Raw genomic sequence first — 10,973 nt, 5'->3', positions numbered from 1 at the left:
CATCCAGTCCAACAGTCTGCAACCTGGACTTCTGCCAGTTTCAGCCACACCTTGTTTCCTAGGTGATAATAACAATTATTGTCCCTCTCACACATGTATAAACAGAAAGGTGGAGATTATAGCTGCCCCGATCTAAACAAGCCTAGAATGTGAATTATCCTCAGCTTTCTGGTCATGATTAAAACATGTTTGCCTCCATGGCGCCTGTCGCCGTGGAGCTGCTTCCATTCATGAACGAGGAGGAACGTATCAGAGGCGCGCAGGAGGATTTAGCCACGCAAAGACCATAAATCCAGGTCAGGCTTTGCAGCTCGAGTGAGATGTAAAACAGGAGGGAGGCAGCAGGTGAAGCGTAAACCACGGGCGGGCTGAGATATCACCCGGCCAGCGGGAAGCCTTCGCCAGAGCCGAGCCGACGCTCAGGTTTCGTTCGGAGCTGCGCGTCATGGCGCAGCGCTTCTCTCACGCCGTCGTCCCCATCGCGCTGCTGGTGTTCGGACTGGTCTCCATCCTGCTCCTGACTGTCCCCACTCAGGACCTCCACGAGGCTCCCGGGTTCATGGTAAGGGCGGGCCCCGGTCCGGTGTGGGTATTTTTGGATGTGGTGTTTTTTTCAGATGGTGTGTAACCAAAGCTCTGCCGACAGATGCGGGCAACTAGTAGAGGCGTTCCGCGGAAACCGAGGCGCGGGAATTCTGTCAGGCTGATAGTTATGATAGACGTGCTTTATAACAGATACATCCTTCTGTTTGCATTGTTTTAAATAATGAATGGAAGCACATGACTGACATACTTTTTAAAATGAATATCCAATCAAATCTGTTTTTTGCTTATTAGATTTTGTAAATGTGTCAAAAGCATGAGTGAAAAAGGAGCATTACAATTAAACATAATCATATCTGCTCTCTGATTCATTTGATTTAGTTCACACACAAATAACTCAAACAAATTAAAATGTTGGTATGATACACTTTTGATTAAGATGATTATTTCAGTGATCGACCTGTAGTGGGATCCTGTTAATATATTATTGACACCTGCAAAAAAAACATCGATTTTTAGTGGATCCATAAAGAACACAGTAATAAATAATTGTTTTGCTGGTTTCATCCATGTCTGTCGCTCAGTGGCCACTGCTGATCCTCTGGGGATCAGGTGTCGACAGGCTGCCGTCAGTAAACATGATGGTATGTCTGCACTGAGCTGACCTGAGGACTTAGATATGAATTACCTTTACAGCCACCTCCTTATCATGAGTGACACAACCTGTGGTTTGACCTGGAACGACTGAGTTGGAATGAAAACAAAAGCTCACAAACAAACCTGAAGACAAGCTTCTCACTCAACACAGAACATAAGACATCATTGACAAACCGTAAGTTGGTGAAAGTGTCTAAATCATTCTTAGCTCTGACATAGTTCAAATCAATTCTGATTCTTGTTTGACACATTCTTTTTAAAATGGCTTCAGCACTGCCGTCAGAAGAACCTTCACCCTTTGTTCTCCTGCTTAAATAAATCTCCATCTTCGCTTGACCCAGAAGAAAGTTTAAAATCCGCCAATCCTCTTTTTTTTAATTCCTCCTGTATTTAAAACCTATAATGTATGCCCGTTTGACATGACCGAATGAGAGACAGATTCTCTCTAAAAACAGGAACAGATTTTCAAGTAAGAGAGAAAGAAAGAAATGCTGTTTGAAAATTCAGAGCAGGACTGCTGCAGAGGTCAGCTCCAACTTCTCTTCTCCCTGCTCCCTCGGGGTTTTTTTGTAACTGCATGGCAACATATCCCACGGTTCCTTTATGGTGCAAAGCAGCCTGTCTTTCACTCAGTGAAAAAAGAGCACAAAAGGGTGTTTTTGTACATGTTTCTGGGGGACGAGTGCGACGATTCTCCTGCTTTTCTTTTGATAGAAAGGACAAAGCAGATCAATTAGAGCTCCTCTTTATTTCCGGTAGCTGTTGGAACGAGTTCTCACAAGCGACTGCACAGCAGTAATGAGAAAATATTATGAGTCACAACACATTTTCCACATGATGTTACCAGTCACCCGGTAACGTCATGTATTTGAGAAGTACAGTGTGTGCAAACGCCTGTGGGAGGAGGGATGATCTTCTGTTTGTGTCTCTTTCTGGACATTGATTTATATATGCATGTGTGTGTGTGTGTGTGTGTGTTGGTGTGTGTTTGCTGCCTCTTGCATGGTTAGATTTCTACACATTCTGAGTGTTTCAGGGCACCGTGTTTTTCTGTCTTTCTTTTTTTTTTTCATCACAGCCAGTCGACCGTGGCGCTGACATCATCATAGATTTATTTTAGCTTTCCTCGTGTTCTAATGAACTATTGTGACGGAGGCTGTAGCTGCGAACCTGACAGTCAGCAGAGAGTCTGCGTCACACATTTCAATCAGGAAACACTTCTTCCCAAGTGAATGAAGAATATTTTTAAAGCGGTGTGCACAGTAAAGATGAAAATAGCAGTCTTTGGTTGCTAGGCCCCCTTGTGATGATATTTGAAGTGGAAGACAGGATGGGTGGGGGTGGGGTGAGGTTGGGGCAAGTGATGGTTTAGAACAGAACTGTTAAAGACTTGGGTTTAATGAAGAGTGGACTCTGATGAACCCAACCGAGGTGTCACATGTGATGAATGTGAGGACAGTCTGAATGATTTAAAACTGACGTGTCAGCCGTTAAGAAGGTCGTATTACATTTAACTCTGATATCAGTTCATACGTATGACATTAAGAAATCCATTAGTTCTCATTTAATGAAAAAAGATCAGAGGCAACAACATCCCAGTCTTTCCTTCTAGTCGTTCCTTCTAACTGCTGCCGGCACCTCAGACGTGGTCTCGGATCAGAAATGTTTGTTTGTGTGGAGCTGACCTTCTATCCTGAGCGTACATCATCACCACTGTATGCTCAGGACAGACCTTTATGTGGATCCTAAAAGGAGATTTAAGACTTTTATAGCCTCACTCTTCAACAGCAAAGGTTAATTCTAATTACTTTTGTCAGGTTAAACCAAATCACGTTTTTCGGGTTAAGGATGCCGCAGGAGCAGAGAAGCTTTCTATCATTAAAATGTTGGCCGTGTGTCACCAGAACAAACGTCTCCCTGCTCTGTGCCCAGAGCCAATCATTCATCCCCTGAAAGCTGAAGCCTGAATGCAACCAATGCGTTTTACCTTGTAGGCTAAAGGGAATCCTGTGACACCCCTTAGAACAACTCTTATCTTACACTAAAGCTAAAGGTATTTGCTCAGCTATCGTTGAATCCAGGTGCTCCAATCCCTTCCATGTCCACAAGTATATAAAACCAAGAACCTACACATGGAGACAAGTTCTACAAACGTGTGAAAGGATGGGTCACTCTCTGTCTCTCCACCGTGGTACAGTAATGGGATGTAACCTGAGTAATAAGTCCAACCCTGAAATATCCTGACTCCTAAATGTTCCCCAATCAAACTGTTAGTAGTTCTATAAGAAAGTGGAAGAGGCCAGATAAAATCCCAGACTGGGTTCATTGGAAGCTGTGGTGCATAGTGCAAAGAGGTCGCCAACTTTCTGAAGCGTCAGTAGCTACAGACTTCCAGACTTCATGTCATCTTCAGGTTAGCTCAAGAACAGTGAGCAGAGAGCTTCATGGAGTGTGTTTCCATGTCTTAGCAGCTGCATCCAAGCCATGCATCACTAAGTTCAATGGGAACTGTAGCAGTAGTGTAAAACACGCCACCACTAGACCCCAGAACAGTGGAGACGTGTTCTCTGGAGTGACGAATCGCGCTTCTCTGTCTGGCAATCTGATGGACGAGTCTGGGCCTCTGAGTTCCTGTGAAAGGAGCTCTTAACGCTTCAGCACACCAAGACATTTTGTTCCAAAATGACTGCAGACCAGTGCACAAAGCGAGGTCCAGGAAGACGTGGAGAAGCCAGTTTGGACCGGCCTGCACAGAATCCTGTCCTCAACCTGATGGAACACCTTTGGGATGAATTGGACTGCAAGCCAGACCTTCTTTCACACCTTATGCAAAGCCTTTCTAGGACAGTTGAAGTTGTTATAGTTGCAAATGGTGGAAGGATATCATATTTAATCCTATGGGATGACACCCAAGTTTATATACATGTGAAGGCAGGAGAGCAAACACCTAAGGTCATATAATGTGTTTTTACAGCACATTCAGTAATGACAAAACATCATTTCAGTGGTGAAATACTTCTTAAAACTGATCATTTACGATTGTAGAAGAAAGTAGAGATATAAGAACTGAAGAAAGTTAGTTTAGAGGTGAAAGAATGAGTGGTGTGAGTTACACACACACAACAGAACCATGAGCCTTTTCTATGAGGCAGGAAAGAGCTTCAATTTGAAACTTTTTCTCCCTTACTTTCCGATAGGCCTTTATTTATGGGTCGTGTAAAATCCCATGCAAACAATCGACATAATCATCATTCAGAAATATTTTTGCTTCTCTACTTTGACCTAATTTTCCGTTGCTTTCTGTTTTTTCCTGGCTGTAGTACGGCATTGTGTTGGACGCTGGATCCTCACACACAGCTCTGTACGTATACAAGTGGCTGGCAGACAAGCAGAATGGAACGGGCGTGGTCACCCAGCACAGTGAATGTCACGTTAAGGGTGAGCATGGGGGGAGGGCGGCCTTCTCTACTAAAAGGTTATGTTTTTTAGATGTGTCTGAGAACAGAACATTTAAAGTCTGGCACGATTTAACGGATTTCTAACCGATGCATCGGATCAATGCATCGATTTGTATGAGCATCAAACAGAGGAAATGGAATTAAATGAATTTAGATCTAAAATTGTTTGAAAAAAGAATCGTCATTCACTCTTGATTTTGACTATTTTAGTCTTTCTTGCCTTAGTCCAGTTTCAAAAATAATGAAATCTCCTTTTTTTTTTTTGCATTTTCACACATTTGAAAACTTTTTAAAAATTAATTTCCTTAATTTTTACCTTAGTGAAATTAAATTTGAGGATGACCAACTTTACTGTGGATATTTTGCTTATCTAAGTTATAATCATACTTAATACTCGGTGTTTATAACCTTAATGTGACCAACGGTCCAGTCACGTTACAGTGGAGTGGGTTGTCCTGATGTTCGACATGTTTCCATTCCATATTAGCTGCATATCTGCTGTGAATCTGATGAAGACATCCTCCATCCTTTATATAATCAACCAGTGGTTGCTTCTTCAGAAGATTATTGTCATTTTACCGTATTGGGAACCAAGAGTCAATGTTTTGCCACTCCTTTTCTGCCAAAGGCAAGACATGAATTGCACAAAGAAAGATTTTCTTTCCCCATTAGTCATGAACATCATGTTCTCATATTTCACAACTGCAAAAATGTCAGAGTGAGAAATTAATTGTGAGATCACGACTTGAAAAGGAATCATATACACTCGTTCTTCAGGTTGAACTTTAACATATAATTTAAAAAAACCACATCATATATCAATTTATACCCACATTGTGTTTTTCAGACAGGAGAGGAAACTGGTGTTGTGGGTGTGATTGTTTTTGTAGATAATTACATTTGTTCCAGTGCTGGAGCAAGACTAAACAAGTCCCCAGTGTCATCAGATATCAGAGCGTTGTAATCCCGTTCCTCAGGAGGAGGGATCTCCAGCTACGCGGGCCAACAGGGGGCCGCGGGGCAGAGCTTAGAGGCGTGTCTGGACCGGGCGGTGCAGGACGTCCCCAAGGAGCGACACCAGCTCACACCGGTGTACCTGGGAGCCACGGCCGGCATGAGGCTGCTGGAGTGAGTCAACTCTGTGTGTGTGTGTGTGTGTGTGTGTGTGTGTGTGTGCGTGTCTGTGTTTGTGTGTTTAACTCACGTCTGTGACCGTCCTGTGATTAATCCTAAAATATGCAAACAAGTATGAAAAACACAGGATCACCGCTTCAGGTGAGGAAAAATAAAATAAACTTGAGTCTGTCGGTCAATTCTGAGCACTGGCATCCCATTTCCCAAATATCGAGAGACCGTTTTTAAAGTCTCAGAAACCCTCACAATGTGGAGTCTACATTCAGCTTGTAACCGTGGAAATGAACGGATACAGATAGAAAGAGTTTCATGTTGTGTAAAATATTTAACAGATTTGAAGCATGCTCTCAAAATGAATTGAATGAATGAATGAAACCTGACAGACAGATGGGTGGGACCCATTTCCTTTATCCCTCTTCCTTTAGTTTATGGAGAAAAATAACAGTACAATGTATATATATATATATATATATATATATATATATATATATATATATATATATATATATATATATATATATATATATATATATATATATATATATATATATATATATATATATATATATATATATATATATATATATATATATATATATATATATATATATATATATATATCAACAAATTGTACACAAGGAGAACACACACAGAAAGGAAACAAACCCGGAACCTTCTTGCCATGAGGCGACAGCTCCACCCATCGTGCCACCCTGCTGCCCTTAAGCATGAATATTTACTTTATGCAGAATAAAACCAGCATTAAAACATGAAACGAGTAGAAAGACATTAATTTGTGTTGTGATGTCATAACATAACTGTGTGTGTAAGTGTTTTACAGGATGCGTGTTAAGATATCAGGCTGGCAGGTCAATGCTGGTCAATGTTTGATCATCACATGATCATTATCGATGTACAATCATTTACTGTCGTCCCCCCCAAGAATGTCCAGCCCGGAGCAGTCGCTTCAGATTCTGCAGGAAGTGGGACGTAAAATCCAGTCCTACCCCTTCAACTACCAGGGGGCGGCCATCCTGAGCGGTCAGGAGGAGGGGGCGTACGGCTGGGTCACCGTCAACTATCTCTTGGAGAACTTCATAAAGGTAGCCTGAACCCTATGGAGTGTTGTAGTTGTCAGCAGGCTGTTAGTTACTTTACCTCAGGCCACTACAGATTCATTTGGAATGTTTTCTTCAATACACAGGAGAGAAATGAGGACAGTTGTACATAAATGAAGGGAGATGGTCCTCCAAGTCGCCACTAATCATGTTTTTTTTTTAAATATTGGTCTACTGTGAGTAATCGATCCAATAAATGATCCGATTTAAGACATTCTCCTCTTTAAAGATTATCTACAGCACCGGTGAGGACACCCAGTGGCGTCTTGAGCTTTAGCAGTACGTAGTTCAAGTAACAAACAGCTTGAATTAACCCGAAAATTTACCCATTTCCTACATTTTCTCCTCCAATGTTTCCTCTATCGATCTCTGCAGTACAGTTTCGTGGGGCGCTGGTTCAGCCCTGGCAGGCCCACGGTGGGGGCTCTCGATTTTGGCGGGGCATCCACTCAGATCACATTTGCGACTCAGGACAACATAGAGGACAAACGTGACATGATCAAACTGCGTCTCTATGGTCATGAGTACTCCCTGTACACACACAGCTTCCTGTGCTACGGGCAGGACCAGGTGCTGAAGAGGCTGCTGGCTCACATGGTGAAGGTAGGGGGTGGGGGTGGGGGGCACAGCACGTCTGTGATAAACAGTAAGAAACCGTTTCACTTCAATCTCTCTGTTTGCTTCTCTCTCAGTCTCAGGGTTACTCGGGGTCAGTCGCTCACCCCTGCTATCCAGTGGGCCACAGTAGAACTTTAAAGCTGAACTCCATTTTCAACTCTCCGTGCACGTCAAAGTACACCCCCAGTTCTTACAACCCCCAGGATTCCCTGACGGTGCAAGGCAGCGGCCATTACCAACACTGTCTGGGCAACGTGTCAGAGATCTTCTCCTTCGGCGTCTGCCCCTTTTCCCGGTGCTCCTTCGATAAAGTTTTCCAGCCAAACGTGACAGGCAGCTTCATGGTAGGAGGGCTGGAGGGGCAGGATGACTGAGGGGGGCTGTTGTACACAAATGGTACAATAGTTTTAATGATGCTTTCAGTTCATTATTATTGCATCAGCTGAAAAGTCATGCGTATTCCATCATAAGTACAAGTACTGCATTTCCAAATATACCCTGGTGAAGGTATTCGCAGCAGAATGGTAAAAACTATGAAAGTAAAACCAAGGAGTGGTTGTTTTTAGTAAATATTGAACTATACATATTCATTACAGTAGTGACGCACAGTTATAATCTTGTAATATGTTTTAGAGATGTTCTAATTCCTAAATCTCATTCATTTTTAACTAACAAACCAGAAAGAAAGTAGAAAATCTTCACAGAAAAAGAAAAACATTTAAATTGTTGTAGATTGTAATAAATTAGTAAATAAATTAATAATTATTAATAAATTAATAACTAGATAAATATACATGTAGTAACTGGATAAATGTGCTTATACTAATTCGATAAATATACTTAAATATACTATACTATATAAATATATACTATATTTTATATATATATATATATATATATATATATATATATATATATATATATATATATATATATATATATATATATATATATATATATATATATAATATAATGCGGCGTCAAAGTCCTGAGTCCTGACAAACCTAATCACCACAAAATGTCACTCCAATGGTCTCAAATTTAACTGTTTTCATGGACTTGTAATTGTCTCTCAGTCTGAGTTTTGGTTTTGGCCTCTTTCTGTGTCGTTAGGCGTTCTCTGCATTCTTCTACATTCACTCCTTCCTGCAGAGAATCACCGGCATCACTGTGAGCACTCCTTCACAGCTGGAGGAAGCAGCCAAACGTGTCTGTAGAATGTCTTTCAATGAAGTAAAGTTGTTTTCTTTTACAATCCTTTATAATTTATTATAATAGTCATTTGTGCGTATGTGTGTTTATGTGTGTGTTATGTGGCTCTTTATCGATTCCAAGTTTCAATGGTTACTCACCAGTTTATTCAGCAGTGATGCAAACTGTAAATTGGTTTTAGAAAAGCCTTTTTGAAAGCCTTTTTATTAATTCTATTTTCAAAAGTGCATGTATTATTTATGTATTATTATAGTAACAAATGAGGTTTTACACGTAAATGAACATTTTTCATTCAAGACATTAGACTTGATAACTTATAGCACACAGATCACAGCACCGCTGTGTTGCAGCCTCACATTGTCCCAACTGAGCCACCATAGGTTTTGGACTAAACTGACAACTACTAACCATCGAAAGATAGATGTTATCGGCTTTCTCTAGTGCATTTGGGTGGATGATCATATTTTTTAAATTTCACCTAATCATTTTAACAAAGAAGTGTTTTTCTGTTGTTTTTTGTTGTTGTAGATGCTGATTCTTGCTCCCGAGCAAAAGTCTCGTTTGCAGGACTACTGCGCCTCTTCTGTGTTTGTCAAGGTTCTCATGTTGAAAGGATACAACTTTGATGAGACATCATTCCCACGCATTTCCTTCCAGAAGAAGGTGAGAACTTTTCCATTTCTTGACAAATACAGTAAATCTAAGACAAAGCTATTTTACACTAACTTGTGTAAAATTCTGCTGATGCTCTAGGCTGGGGAGGCGTCCGTGGGGTGGGCTCTGGGCTACATGCTCAGTTTGAGCAACATGCTACCAGCAGAGACGGCCGGGCTAAAGAAGGCCCTGAACCCCGGGGTGTGGGGGGCGCTTGTCTTTCTCTTTGTCCTCCTGCTGGCAGCGGTCCTGGTCTTCGTCTTACTGCAAGGCTGTAAAGAGAAGAGGAAAGGAGGCAGCGAAGGCACCATCTAGACACTACAAACACACACAGAAGCTGTCAAAACCACTGTATGTGTGTGTGTGTGTGTGTTTGTGTGTGTGTGTGTTTGTGTGTGTGTGTGTGTGTGTGTGTGTGTGTGTGTGTGTGTGTGTGTGTGTGTGTGCGTCTGGTCCTGGTGCTCCTGCAGATTGTTTTTTTATTTATGGTGTTAACATTTTGTGTAATGTTTTATACGTCCCCTAATTTGAGGTTTATTTATTAGAATTTTTGATAGAAACTGCACTGACTGAAAATGCTATTTTATTTTTATTATTTTATTGACTGTTTGTGGAGTTGCTGTAATTTATCTAATAGCTCGCCTCCTAAATTTGTAGGACTGACTGAGAAATGAATACAACTCCTCCACTGTTTGTCTGATGTGGATAAACACCAAATTGAAACAGAAAGAGAGCACTTAAATTTCACATTTCCTTTCATTTTCATTTTACTGGATTTAACAGAGACATTACAGCAGAAAATTGTGAATTTCATTATTTTTCTATAAAAGTCAAATACATTTTTGGTTGTCAGAAATGTCCTTTTGTCTTACGTTTTTGCAGAGCATGAAAGAGGAAAACTACCAGTTTAATCAAGAATCACTATTTCATTATTAATACATAATTTAATCTAAGGAGTTTTTCTGGTCTGAGTTTTTATTCACTTTATAATATTGTTAAATTTACTTGAAGTTAGGAATAATCAGAGATGTAATAAACAATTTCCATTTTCATATTCTTAATTCCAGTCATTTTAGTTGTTTGAAAATTTTTCCCCCCTGAAACTGTTGTTATGACGCATTTATGGCTTTTTTGCTTCGAGACTTCTAAACTGATTTTGAAGTATTTAATAACTACCTAACAGGGACTAACTTCTCAAATGAGGTGTTATTGTGCGCCACTATGCTGTATAATAACAGAGTTTGTACTGTAAAAATAAAAAAGATTCTTTGATTTGTGCTGACTTCTGTGTTGAATCACATGACATGTTAGTTGTGTTGACAATATTGTGAACACACATTCTTCATTACAGGCTGAGAGGAACATTTCAAATATAATGTGTGAAAATATTGTGAACAATCTAAATGTTTGATCAGTGGCTGTAACGGATATATTCACTATACTTCAAGAAGTCTCTGCTCCTGTGTAAAGACATGTTTACCACATCATAAAACAGACAAAGGTAATGCCTCACACGTAATTCTAAATAAAACATTTGGACAGCAACGGCTACCTTTTCCAACTTTGACGTTATTTCAAA

General features: G+C 40.5%; 1 protein-coding gene across 1 annotated transcript; it reads left to right on the top strand.

Annotated features, from left to right (window-relative positions):
- Positions 1-10,763, top strand: entpd2b (ectonucleoside triphosphate diphosphohydrolase 2b). The gene is made up of 9 exons (XM_068334978.1): positions 1-562; positions 4,521-4,638; positions 5,636-5,786; positions 6,736-6,895; positions 7,286-7,513; positions 7,603-7,872; positions 8,642-8,761; positions 9,269-9,403; positions 9,494-10,763. Exons 1-9 carry the CDS (start codon positions 446-448, stop codon positions 9,707-9,709), a joined length of 1,515 nt encoding a protein of 504 aa, XP_068191079.1. The 5' UTR covers positions 1-445; the 3' UTR covers positions 9,710-10,763.
- Positions 10,764-10,973: the final 210 nt, after the last annotated feature.

The sequence above is a fragment of the Antennarius striatus genome, chromosome 15, assembly GCF_040054535.1.
Source record: "Antennarius striatus isolate MH-2024 chromosome 15, ASM4005453v1, whole genome shotgun sequence".
NCBI lineage: Eukaryota > Metazoa > Chordata > Actinopteri > Lophiiformes > Antennariidae > Antennarius > Antennarius striatus.
Note: the sequence above shows the minus strand (reverse complement) of the source record. Positions and strands in the feature narration are given on the sequence as shown.

Excerpts from the sequence above, each read along its gene's own strand:
- entpd2b (XM_068334978.1), top strand. The coding sequence starts at position 446 with ATGGCGCAGCGCTTCTCTCACGCCGTCGTCCCCATCGCGCTGCTGGTG. Across the intron at positions 7,514-7,602 it reads TGCTGGCTCACATGGTGAAG|TCTCAGGGTTACTCGGGGTC; the intron begins GTAGGGGGTGGG and ends CTTCTCTCTCAG. Across the intron at positions 9,404-9,493 it reads GCATTTCCTTCCAGAAGAAG|GCTGGGGAGGCGTCCGTGGG; the intron begins GTGAGAACTTTT and ends CTGATGCTCTAG.